Below are 13,788 nucleotides of genomic sequence, written 5' to 3'. Positions count from 1 at the left end.
GAAATCAAAAACATTGCAACCAGTTCAAAGTTGATGTTCACTTCAATGTTACTAATGGTGTTTTTAACCTTTTTTATAGTGTTGGTTAAGTAACAAGTTTATGTAATTTTTACAATTTGTCCGATGCTTTAGTTGTAAACTGCTATGAATTAAGTTTACTATCAAGTGAACATAGCACTAGAACTTGATCCTGCCATTTTAATTTTAAATGAAACTGGTTTTATGTTATGTTTTTAGACAATCTAAAATGCAATGTCAATTGACAAACTAAATACAGTTAAACTATTGAACAACATATAAAATTACATTATAAAATTTAAAAACTTAATATGCTATTTTTTTTAAAAAAAGACGAAAAAAAAAACAAACACAACCTATTATATCCTACTAGGGAGAAATTGATAATATTAGTTAAGACATCACCACATGTGACACCCCCACAATACATACAAGTCTACATAATAAATTAAAAACATGATTATAATTAAACACACATAAGTACTAAAACATCCGTAAAATATAACTAATAATACGACTAGTAATGCCGTTGTTTTACTTAGATTCGGGCATAATGATATCAATTTCTTCATTTAAACTTCGAATGACATTTCTCATTGAAATCTTCTCAGCCTCCAACACTTGAATTTTCTGCTCCAATATCTTGACGTTGTAGTAGTTGAAATCGCGTATCTGATGACCGGTGGTTTCAAGCAAGCGTCGCATGGCAACTACGGCCGCATCCTCTTTTGCATCGTTTGATTGTCTTGCAAATCGGCCGTAACACAAATAAGTCTCCCCACTTGGACTTATTCCCTCTAACGAAACCTTATAACGAACGTAAGGGACACCTTGTCGAACACGCACTTCCTCCTTCGTGTAAACTGGTGATTTAATCCCGATGGTGATGCACATGTACTTCAACTCCTCTTGCATGCTATGTTGTATGATCCATTTATTATTTCTGTTACGTTCTGCAAAAAAGGTAACCTCCATATCTATAAAAAAAAAAAAAAAAAATCAACAACAAATATTAAAACAATTTTACAAAGAAAAAAAAATGCAAATCGAAAGTATTAAGACACTCACGTATTTTTTCCCAAGCTAATTGTTCTTCATCTAAGTTGGCATTTTGAGCATGTGTTACACCTTGCTCACATTTGAAAACTCCACTGCAAGATCCCTTGTTGTTTGTATCTGTGTAGGAGATTTTGAGTGTATGCAATAACCCATTTTTAAAATCCATTGCTCAAACCGTTTGAACTGCAAAACCTTTCCCATGCAACGATGGCCTCCTCATGAGAATAAAATGACTGGTAATTGTTGTCCTCGCAAGCACTCACCGTTTTCAAACATTTGGTGCATGAATCGTAAACTCCCATAATATTTTCTTTAAAAACAACATAAAAACTCATGTTGTGGTGGTCTGTAACTTCCTCTTTCTTCTTGTTTTTCATTCGGTAATGGTGAATGAAATAATTGTTGCAGTGTAGTAATATATAAGAGGATTTATGTTTGGTTGGTGGTGGTTGCAGAAATAAACGCTGGAATGAATGCATGTGAAGTGGTGGTTGATCAGTCTAAGTGGAAATAAATAACCAACGCATGCAAGTTTAGTTTTATGTCACTGACACGTAGTAGAATTAATCCATGGGGGCTACTGTTTGTTTGGGAATTTTGTAAGTCTGCAACTCGTTTTATTCACCTAGGATATGCCATAAAAGGTTGTGTGAGACCCACATAAAAAATGTTCCCCCAGGCATACAACATCCAACTGTCAAAAAATATAAATCACAATGGGAGTTTTTTCCCTCATATTTGGGCTTTCAAAATCATATCCCGAATTGTTTACGGTATTTTTAGTCGTGTACAAAAAAAAAACCCGATAACACAATATGATGGGACGAACAATTTATTAAAAAAAAATCCATTTGGGATTGGTATATTGCAGTTGAGTTGGTCCCTTGTAATATGGTTATCTCAATGTCTCTGGTTAGATTCCTCGTAGTGGCAATTTCGATTGCTAGGTACATATAGATATAGAATTTTAAAAAAAAAACTACAGCTTCACATGAGCCCCCGGTAATGGTCGGTGGGTTTGACGCCGTTGGATTAGTTGGTCCTAGGACCGGAAACCATTTTAACTTTTTTTAAAAAAGAAAGTTATAACAATCCAAATTAAAAAAAATAACAAATAAAGTTATAACTAAGTATATAAATTTTAGGCAAAATTACACCATAAGTCCTTTATCTTATTTATTTGTAACACTTTGGTCCTTTATCTTTTTTTTGTAACAGTTTGGTCCTTTATCTTTTATTTGTAACACTTTAGTACTTTATTTTTTTTTGTAACACTTTAGTCCCTTTTTTTTAACAGTTTGGTCCTTTATCTTTTTTTATTTGTAACAGTTTGGTCATTTATTTTTTATAAATAAATAAGATAAGGACCAAAGTGTTACAAAAAAAAGATAAAGGACCAAACTGTTACAAAAAAAAAAGATAAAGGACCGGTAATGTAATTTTGCCTAAATTTTATTATTTGAACTTAATATGTAATGTCAATATTTTTTTCCGACTTATGAATTACTCAAACATGATACGCTAGCTACGTGGTGTATTCAACCTGGCATCATATATTAGCAAAAGTAACTTGTTTATATTCATTAAAAAATTGATGTACTTAGTGTTATCTGCAGTTTTTTTATTGAGATGGGTATGCGGGCTAGCCCGGATCGTTAAACCCGACCGCATAAATCCGCATATTAAACGGGGCGAACATGCCCGTCGGCAAATATAAACGAGTTATAATATTAAGCCTAAGTCGGGTCCACATAAGCCCGCGGGTTAAACGTTTAATAGGGATGACAATTCGTGTAACGTGTACGGGTATGGGTACCTAGATACCCATAGGATATGGGGACGTTTGAAGAGTTGTTACCCACACGGGAAAGATGATGGGTAAGAGTTTTTTTCTAATCCGCGAATATGGGGAATGGTACTATAGTACCCTACCAATGCGATACCCATTTTCATCCCTAACGGTTAACCCGCAGACTGTTAACAAAAAAAAAAAAAAAACTTTTTTTACAAAAAAATAAACTAAATTGGTAAAATATTGATATAATGAATGCTTAAAGAAATATATTAGGCTTTAATCCATTTTTTATCCGTATATTTTAAAAAAAAATGAAGTTTTGGTCCCCATATATTAAAAACAAACTTTTTAGTCCCCCAATTTTAACTTTTTTTAGGTTTTGATCCCATCCCATTTTAGGGCAAATTTGTTTTGATGTGGCAACTTTCATCAACATCAAACTTGATATAAAATCAATCTAGAATTCAACTTCAAACTTAAAACAATTTCTGGGTTTCATTGAAACACATCGAAAATTATAGGTAGTTCAAAAAGTACGACTAACTTCTATTGAATCACAAAATCATCTCTAATGTTTAATAATAGTTTTTAAATTAATTATATGTTTTTATTAAAAAAATTGATATGCCGAAATTTTATTTTAATAAAATATTTCGTGTATAAAAATAATTTAATAATAATATATAAATAAAAACAAGGAAAATAAAAACAAGGAAAATAAAAACAAAAAACAAAAAGAAAAAGCTATTACAAGAAGGCAAAAAATATGCTAATGACAACTTATTGTTTTTTTTTTCCTTTCCTTATTTATTGAGATTTTATTTTAATCAATACACTATTAATTATTAAAAATGACTTAATATATTAAAGATTTGTAATTATTTTAATTTGTAATTATTTTAATTTGTTGTGCCTAATTAGTAGAGCTGTCAAAATGGGCTAGCCCGAATGGGCCGGCCCGCCAAAGCCCGATTAAAATATGGGCTAGATTGAATGGGCCGCGGGCGGCCCGCAAGCCCGAAAAAATTAAAATTAAAATATATATATATATATATATATATATATATATATATATATATAAATAATTTGTTTTTGATGATTTTAAATTAGTTTGTAATATAAATTATAAAACACCGTCCGTTACTTAAGTAGCAGATGAGTAAAAATAGGGCACCCAAGAAACTCGTACGTAGCGGAAGCGTAAAAATAGGGCGCGCGAGAAACTCGTACGTAGCGGAAGGGTAAAAATAGGGCGCCCGAGAAACTCGTAGGTAGCGGATGAGTAAAAATATGGCGCGCGAGAAACTCGTATATAGGGGATGAGTACAAATACGGCGCGCGAGAATATATATATATATATAGCGGATGAGTAAAAAATAGGACGCGCGAGAATTATTAATGCTATTTACATGGTTGAGTTTGAGCACTAAAAGTAAAAAAAAAAATTTAAAAATAAACCGGGCCGGCCCGAAAGCCCGACTACCAGTATCGGGCCGGACTCGGGCACTAATTTTGATAGCCCGATTTTTATCCGGGTTTTTTAGCCCGGCCCGATAAAGACTGGAGCCCGACCGGGCCGACCCGAAATTGTCCGGGCCGCCCGTTTTGACAGCTCTACTAATTAGTAATGCTTAGGTGTGGATTCACCTAAAAATTTAATGTTAAGTTAATAACATATATGAATTTGTAACCGTTTTCACCGAAAATTGACATTATCTTGACTTAAGTTACGAACATGTGGCCGTTTCACCGATAATCGACGTTAGATTGACTTAAGTTAAGAACATGTGACAGAAAACATCCGTTAATAATAAGGACTAAAATCCTTAACAGAAAACAATAAGGGGATACAAAAGTCTATATACAATATATAAAGGGATTTAAAACAACATATTTAACCAATTTTTAATTACTTTTTAAATAGTATACATTAGTCCGTAAATTCTAATATGGATCACTTCATCAAGTGGTCCATCGTGGACCAGTCATGAATAACATTATAACGAATACGGATTTTACAAAATCTACCGTTGGATTGAAAATTTATATCGTATAGATCATCCGTAGAAAAATTTAGAAAAATTTAAAATCATTTGATATGTTATTGAGACACATCAAGATTAACGGTTTATTAATTCAATCCAACAGTGAATTTCTCAAAATTTAAATTCGGTATATCAATTGTCCACGATGGACCACTTGTGAAGGTGGTCCACTGTTGCATTAGCATCCATTATTCATATATGGAATTCCGGGAAAAAAAAATGTACTCCCTTCCATCCTTATTTTGTAAGTAATCATTTACTTTTAAGATATATTGAAAGTTTGATGTATCTGGTGTACATACATCATTTAAACCGCATATTTATTTGTTTTGATAATATAATTAAGTTATTTGGTGTATATAATTATATTCAAAAATAAGTATTCGGACGTACCGGTACTTTAATTTTTCTAAAAGAGATGTATCCCGTACAACCCGTTAAGGGTGCTCGCGGTTCGGGTTGGATCGGTTTTGATGAAAAAACTCATCCGATCCGAAAATAAATTCATTTGCGGTTTGGTCCGATCAAATAAATATGCGGTTTAATTTGGGTTGGTTTTCGGACATCCAAATTATAAATTGTAAATTTTGTATTAAATATAAATATTCAAAAAAACGCTGCAAAAAATAGTTTCACATTTTTGAAAAAAAAAATTTAAGTTTGATGTAAAATATAACATATAATATATTGAAAATTAATATTTTGGAATGACAATTACCAATTATATTCGAAACATATAAAAAGTAAAAAAAAAAAAGATTAAATTAAACTAACACATAGTATTATCAAAATTTTAAATCGAAGAAATTAAACTAACATATAGTATTAACAAAATTTAAAATTACAAAAATAGGTTAACAATAAACATATATATTTACACTAATAACAAGATAAGTTAATATTCATGCGGTTTGTTTCGGTTTAATTTAAATATAGATTAAATTAAACTAACATATAGTATTAACAAAATTTAAAATGAAATAAAAAATTAATGCAATATATATATTTATACTAATAAAAAGATAAATAAATATTAAATTATAAGTATGCGGTTTGGTTCGTTATGGATCGGTTAAAAGAAATCAATCCGAAATCTGATTCGATGCAGCGGTTTTCACATGCAGGGATCCAAACATATCCAAAAAACTTCGGTTTTTTGCGGTTTTCGATTTTTTTTGGATCGGTTTTCCGTTTTTATTTTGATTGGTTTGGATTTGAGCACCCCCTACAACCCATAGCGAATAATGGTAGCGTACCCGCACCGCGACCCCATAGTACCTCACCTTAGCTAATAGCTAGTACCATAGTGTTCATCATGTAAGAACCCACATATAGTAAGACGTGGCTAATATTCTGACGTGTTGTAATGGTGTGGTGGCAAGGCTTGACGTGGTGAATGGTAAATGGACCTCCTGATTCAAGATTTCTTGTTCACCTCCCACAACGTAATCACAAGGGTAAAGTTACTTTTTCACCTGTTTTTGGGTTCATCCTCTTTAGGGTTTACGGTTAGACATACACACATACAGACAACGACAAGTAAAGGGGGAACGAAATCGAAGACGACAACGAAAACGAGCAATCGACGAAGACAAGGTACATATGTGACAAAATATAAACCGACACGTTCGATCAATTTCAGCGGAGATCAATTTGTGTCGCTGCATTTGAGGTAAACTTTTTCCCTGTCTGTTGTCGATTGTTTCTTAGTATGCTGTTTGTTGAGTGCGTGTGCAGTAAATAAACTCCATTCGATGGCATTGTGGGGACCATTATGCATGTGGGTTAGATTTGTATTTAGTATATTCCCCCTGTTCCTTGGAGTTGTTGTTGTTGTTATCTGCTTTTTTCCATTTGCTTTTTGTGTATATTGGTTTCTTTTTGTGGTAGGGTTGCAATCCATATGTATGTGGCATGTGTAGTTAACTTATATGCATTATTTTACAGGGATGAGTTTCAAAATAACTTTCCATTATGGGGGTCAATTTGTTAAGGACTCTATGATGTATTACAAAGGGGGTAAAAAACATCAAGTACCTGTAATGAATGTTGATAGGTGGAGTTTTAGTGTAGCTAAGGATATATTGAAAGATGAATGTCATGTTGAAGGTAGATATAAGTTATGGTGGTATAAGCCTGATTTTGATACTTACAAAATAATTGTTAATGACAAGGGTGCGTATCAGGTTTCGAAATATGCCACTAAAATGAACACCGATGTGCAGTTATTTGTGGAGCATTCTAGTAAAGGCACAACAGGTAACAATGCAAGTTATGTTGAAGTGGGGAATTCATGTGAGGTAGCACGAGGTGATGCAAATTATGTTGAAGGGGGTGGTGGAGATGAAGATGAACATGACAGTGGTGACGATATGGCTAATGGTATATCATTTGACGACAGTGAGGATGAGAGGGCTCTTGGATTGGACGACGGCTTTAATGTAGTCATAGAGCCCCCAAATCCTCCAAAAAATGCTGATGTCACTGGTGCAAAAAAATCCAATAAAAAACCAGTTTCAAAAAAGAAATCCCAAGGGAAAACCAAAGTGGTTAATACTGGTTCTTCAACACTTGGGGATCGTCAGTTTGACATGGATGACGATTATGATAGTGACAACCTTAGTAGTAGTGATCCTGATGATTCAGATTGTGAGAAGTTACCAAAATATGCTAAGTTTAAAATGGAGGAGTTAACTGCCAATTACGAGTTTAAAAAGGGGTTGGAGTTTGCATCAATCGACGAATTTAAGTTAGCTATTACTGACTGGGCAGTAATGAATCAGAGAGAACATAAATATGTGAAGAATGACAAAATTAGGGTAAGGTTGGTTTGCAAGTACAATTGTGGGTTTTTGGCTCTTGTAAGTAAAGTTGGGAATAAGGAAACTTATAGAATGAAGCAATATGTGGGTCCTCACAAGTGTCCCGCGTCTTCGAACAATACAACAGCTAGTTCCAAATGGATTTCTAAAACTTTGGAAAAAATGCTGGCAAAAAAAGACACTATCAAGTTGAGTGACATAATATCTGAGATAAAAAGGATCTATTCTGTTGAGATAACCTTGAGCAGGGCACGAAAAGCAAGACAAATTGCAATGGAAATTGTTGACAGTAGTGTAGCAAAACAGTACAATCTGCTGTGGAGGTACTCTGAAGAGTTGAGGACTAAAAATAAAGGAAATACTTGCAAGATCAATGTTAACAGGATTGGACCCACACTACAACCTAGGTTTGGCAGTTTTTATTTTTGCTTCGATGCCATTAAGAAGGGGTTTGTATCAGCTTGCAGACCATTCATAGGAGTTGATGGATGCCATCTGAAGACCAAATATGGTGGCACTTTACTTATTGCTGTTGGAAGGGACCCAAATGACCAATATTTTCCTTTGGCATTTGGTGTTTGCGAAACTGAAACAACAGAATCATGGAGGTGGTTTATGACACTCTTGTTGGATGACATAGGTCAAGATAATAAATGGGTTTTCATTTCAGACCACAAAAATGTAAGTACTATATATACTTGTTATTGTTCTACAAGGTACTAATTTTTAAATTTTTATTTGATTTTATTATATCTTCAATTTTGTGTAGGGATTGATCGAAGTCTTCGAGGAGATGTTTGAAGGGGTTCAGCACAGGCTTTGTCTCAGGCATTTATATGCTGATTTCAAACAAAATTTTGGGGGAGGCATACGCTATAGAGACTTAATTATGAGAGCTGCAAAGGCAACATATGTACAGGCCTGGGAGGCTAAGATGCAAGAACTGAAGAGCATTAACATAGATGCTTGGGATTGGCTGGTAAAAATTCCTACAAAATTGTGGTGTAAGCATGCATTTCCTTTCTATGCTAAGTGTGATGTACTTATCAATAATATGTCTGAGGCTTTTAATGCTACAATTTTATCTGATAGAGATAAACCAATTTTAACCATGTGTGAATCGATAAGAAAATACTTGATGAATAGAAATGCAACTTTAAGACAAAAGGTTGATATGTGGGAACATAATATTTGTCCTAACCCAAAGTTGAGGTTACAAAAGGAGGTTGAACATAGTGGTAATTGGGTACCAAACTGTACTGGTGATAACACATTTCAGGTAGAGCATATCAACAACGGATGCAGCTATATTGTTGACACGGACAAGAGAACTTGTTCTTGTAATTTCTGGGAATTAGTTGGTATCCCTTGTAGACATGCAGTATCTGCATTAGGGCTTATATCAGAAAATCCTGAGGATTTTTTACATGACTTTTACTCAAGAGAAGCATATAAAAGATGCTACAGTTTTTATGTGAGTCCTATTAATGGCCAAGACATGTGGCCTGATGTTGAAGTTGAAGAAATGCTTCCTCCAGCATACAATAGAAGGCCTCGACGACCTAAAAAAAGGCAGAGAAGGGACCCCCATCCTGATCCTAGCAAACGGAGGACAAAAACAACTTATACTTGCACAACATGTGGTGGTGAAAAACATAATGCATTGTCTTGCAAAAGTCTTGAGGTTAACCTAGAGGCTCAAAAGAGAAAGGTAACTTATATTAATATCTGGCTATTTTAGTAATGCTCAATTTTTTAACCCAGTTGTGTCTAATATATTGTCCTAATTTATGCAGAGAAAGCCAAAGAAAAATGCAATTGTTGAACCTGCCCAAGATCCGAATACAAGTGCAGCACCTCCTGAGGTTCCTAATGTTGATGATGATGTTGAGTTTGAAATGCTTGCTGCAGATCTTGCAGCAGCTTTTGAACCAACTCAAACTCAACCAACTGTGAATGCTGTTACTAATGATGTTGTTCCTAATGCAAGTGTTATGACCAAGTGTAATACAGTTGCTCTTACAGATGCTGATCCAGATGGTGATATAATTTCTTCTGCAGATGATTTCATTTTGTCGCAACCTGTTGAAAGTGATGTTCCTGCCTCTCAAGTTAGTTCTTCAAGAAACCATAGATTGCATAAACCAGTTGAGTGTTTTTATTAAGTTGCCACTGATTTAACTAAATTATTTTGTCATCGCTTTTCATTAAACAGAAAAAGAAAACAACAAAAGTCGTACATCACTCTTCTACCGATGAATTTGGTGCTTCTTCAAACCCTGAAGTTCTTAAACCAGTTAAGTATTTTAATTAGCTTGCTATTAATGTCATTGAGTTGTAAGTGATTTTTTTTGGACTGTGAGTATGTGATGGTCATGTCCGCATTTTACAATGTAGTTGACTTGTTACTGCTTGTTATGCAGAAAAAGAAAACAAGAAAGAAGGTTGTAAGACAAATTGATCTTAAAAACTTAAGGAGGAGTGATAGGACAAGGACTTTGAGATGCAAAAATTTTAAGGGACCTGGAAGTGATCCAAGTCAGCCTCTGACTTTTGATGATGAACTCGATGAAGGTAACGAAGAACCTACTGTTAGGCAAGATGATCATCCCTCATCACAGCCAAGCTTTATTGACCCAAAGATTAGAGGATGCTTGGGTGCATTGAGGGGTTGGGGATTTATTAGCGGGCGATGTACTCAGTAGTTGGCAATGTGTGTTAAGAGCTATTACGATGCTTATTCGGATATGTATTTTGATTATGTATTTTAGATCGTTAACTCCTTAAGCTACTTGTTAATTGCCTTTAAGACAACTTGTTATGCCTTGTTGGTATGTATTTGACACAAGTCATGTGGCTTAATGGTCATATGCATTTTGATTATGATTATGTAAGACAACTTATTAGTCTGTGCAATTGTCAACTTTCATGTACAATTAGTAAGCCGATTGATTAATTGTGGCTTACACATATTCATCGTGGCGTAGGCCTTGCTAAACTGATTAATACTGCATCAAACAACTTAACATTGAAACTTATGTTCTTGACACACCCAGAGCAGTTGCAACCACACATGAATTTTGTTGTGTCATTTCGATGTTCATGTATCGGGAGTCGAACATATGAAGGTTGACCATGAATTTCATCATCTCATTTTAACAATAACAACTCCTTGTCTACATGAATTAAAATGGTAATTTCAAAACATTTGTTCAAAATATTGTGAGCTGAAACACTTAGGGTGCGTTTGATTCATAAAACAATAACAACTGGACATAACAAGATAATGCAAGACAAAATTGTACCGGAGAGATATATGGCGATAATATTTTTGTGGCGATTTTTTATCTTTGTACTTTGGACAATAAATTGTCTTGTTGTTATGTGAGGGACAAAATATCTTGTTTTTGTCCTATCCCTTGCTGCCTAATTTGTTCAATCCCATAACCAGTTTCAAATCAAAAATGGTACAACAAACGTTGTCTAGTTCAGTCCCCTATTTTTTTAGCGGATCAAACGCCCCTTAACCCCAAATTTGCACATTTCCAAAATCTCCTCTTAATCTTAGGGTTATCACTTGAATTACCTATAAATAGATGAATTAGGGGCGGGACTATAATGATTTTTGGTTTTCATCCTTCAGTTGTCTACTTATACAAGGACTAAACACAATATGAATTTCACATGCAGGGATTTGTTTAAAATGAATATGTCCAGGGACTAAAACCACAACAACAAGTACTTAGAGGGACCTTTGTGCTATTTAAAATAACTCAGACATTTATATTTACCGTCAATGTAAAAACCATATGGTATTTTTTATTTTTAAAAAACTAGTTTTAATTTATTTTTTTAAAGGAATCTAATATTATTCATGTAATGGTGAATTAATGTAAAACAATAAAAGGTAAAATTCCAAATCTGCTACTTGCACTGTAGCAACAGGTTGCATATGATGCATCTCAGCCGCTTGTGTGTTTTTCTCTCCATCACACAGCTAAAAGTTGGTTTCCCACTGGTAGGAGACATGCCAAGGTCTCCTATGCTAGAATTGGCCATAGTTTTATATATGCATTTAGGAAACAAGATAGATGCCTGACTCTAATAATTTAATATTTATATATTATTGCAAGCAAATGCATTCACGACTCTACATACTGTAGGATGATATGTCGGTGTCCATTAAGTGACTTCCACATTGCATTTCTTTTTATTTTTTTGATGTAAAGCGGGTATCCTCTGCGCGTAACTGGAGAGACCAATCCTTCGAGTCTTGGATATCCAAATGGGTGGCAAACTCTCCCTAAGAATTTTAACACTTCTGCATACTTAAGTCAGAGATCGAACCCAGAACCTTGGTTAAGCTAGAAAAGACTCAAGTCATTTTTTTTTTGATTTACAAAAATCATATTTACAAAAATAACATAAATCAACAATCTGATTAGCTTCACAAAAAATATGAGCCACGGAGTAGCCGTCCTCCGAACCATCATCGAGTAATAGGGATGACTAACATTACACCCATCATGAATCAAATTCACAACAACCTTTGAATTAGATTCAACATCAAAAAGAAACTTTAGCCCTATGTAATGGAGAAAGCAATAGGAGAAGCAACATAGCAAAAAAAGAAAATGCTAGAATTGTCATGAACCAAGCCTCCACAAGCAACAATGGCACCATGGTTGATTTCTATAATTTGTTCCTCTTGATTTCTTGAAAGGTTTTACAAAATCTATATCAAACAATAGTCAAATGAAATTGTCAATGAGTTTTAATTTATGCTAAGGTTTGTGTCACAAACACAATTAATTTCAATTATATGTTAAAAAAAAAAAAATAGTTCTGGTAATTGTTAGGTTTCCAGCAAATCCAGCATGTGATAAAAACAATAAAAACAAAATCACATTTATTACAACTAAGAAATAAGAAATTTTAAACCGAAAAAATCATTTGAAATTCACATTGTTCGTATCTTTAGCACATTTTTTCAACTGAATCAAATCAATTAATTAATCTAGAAGCTGGCTTCCCTTCATGATAAACAAGAAAACAGAAAAACTAATTAAACTATAACGTGTAATAAACAAATGTCAAAGCAAACTATGAAGAAAATTAAATTATAAAGAAACAAAAAATAACATAATGCTTGATAGAAAGAAAATAACATAATTTCTTCACACAAATTACATCCTGTATAATAATTTCCCTCAAAACACTAACAAGCCATTAGTAATTTAACCTTAATTTTTTTCTTCAAACAATACCGCAAATTTTTCTTCTCCCCCTTCATCTCATAAATAATTTCCTTTCATTCTCCTAATTAAACACAATGGCATCACCTAATGCACATGATGAGGCGATGCCATTGCCAACACCACAATCGCCTATGCCTGAGACAGTTCGCAAGTTGGTTTCCTTACAACCGGCAAACAGCAAAAGCAAACGTAGATCCGCCAACAAATTATTTGGCAAATTTCGTACTATAATCCGATCGTTTCCCATCCTCGCGCCATCTTGCAAGATGCCCATCATGAATGACACAATCATACAAGGTGGCACGAGGATAACTGGAACCCTATTTGGTTACCAAAAAGCTAGGGTAAATCTTGCTTTTCAAGAAGATTCTAAATGTGAACCTTTCCTTATCTTGGAGCTGGCCGTTCCAACAGGAAAGTTGCTCCAAGACATAGGAATGGGGCTTAATAGATTAGCGCTGGAGTGCGAGAAGCACCCCAACAATGATAAAACAAAGATAGTTGATGAGACCATTTGGAACCTATTTTACAATGGGAAGAAAACGGGTTATGGAGTGAAGAGAGATCCATCAGAGCGTGACTTGAATGTAATGCAAATGTTGCATGCAGTATCTGTGGCGGTCGGCGTGCTCCCGGATGAAATGTCGGACCCTCAAGATGGAGAATTGTCGTACATGAGGGCACATTTTGAACGTGTGATTGGGTCTAAGGATTCAGAGACTTATTATATGATGATGCCTGATGGGAATAACAATGGACCCGAGCTTAGTGTATTCTTCGTTAGGGTTTAA

General features: G+C 34.2%; 1 protein-coding gene across 1 annotated transcript; it reads left to right on the top strand.

Annotated features, from left to right (window-relative positions):
- The first annotated feature begins 13,071 nt into the window (after positions 1–13,071).
- Positions 13,072–13,788, top strand: LOC123895987 (protein MIZU-KUSSEI 1-like). Its single transcript, XM_045946446.1, has one exon. The coding sequence runs from the start codon at positions 13,072–13,074 to the stop codon at positions 13,786–13,788; it is 717 nt and encodes a 238-aa protein (XP_045802402.1).

Source organism: Trifolium pratense, linkage group LG7 (genome assembly GCF_020283565.1).
Source record: "Trifolium pratense cultivar HEN17-A07 linkage group LG7, ARS_RC_1.1, whole genome shotgun sequence".
Classification (NCBI taxonomy): Eukaryota; Viridiplantae; Streptophyta; class Magnoliopsida; order Fabales; family Fabaceae; genus Trifolium; species Trifolium pratense.
This window is presented reverse-complemented; position numbering and strand designations above follow the sequence as displayed.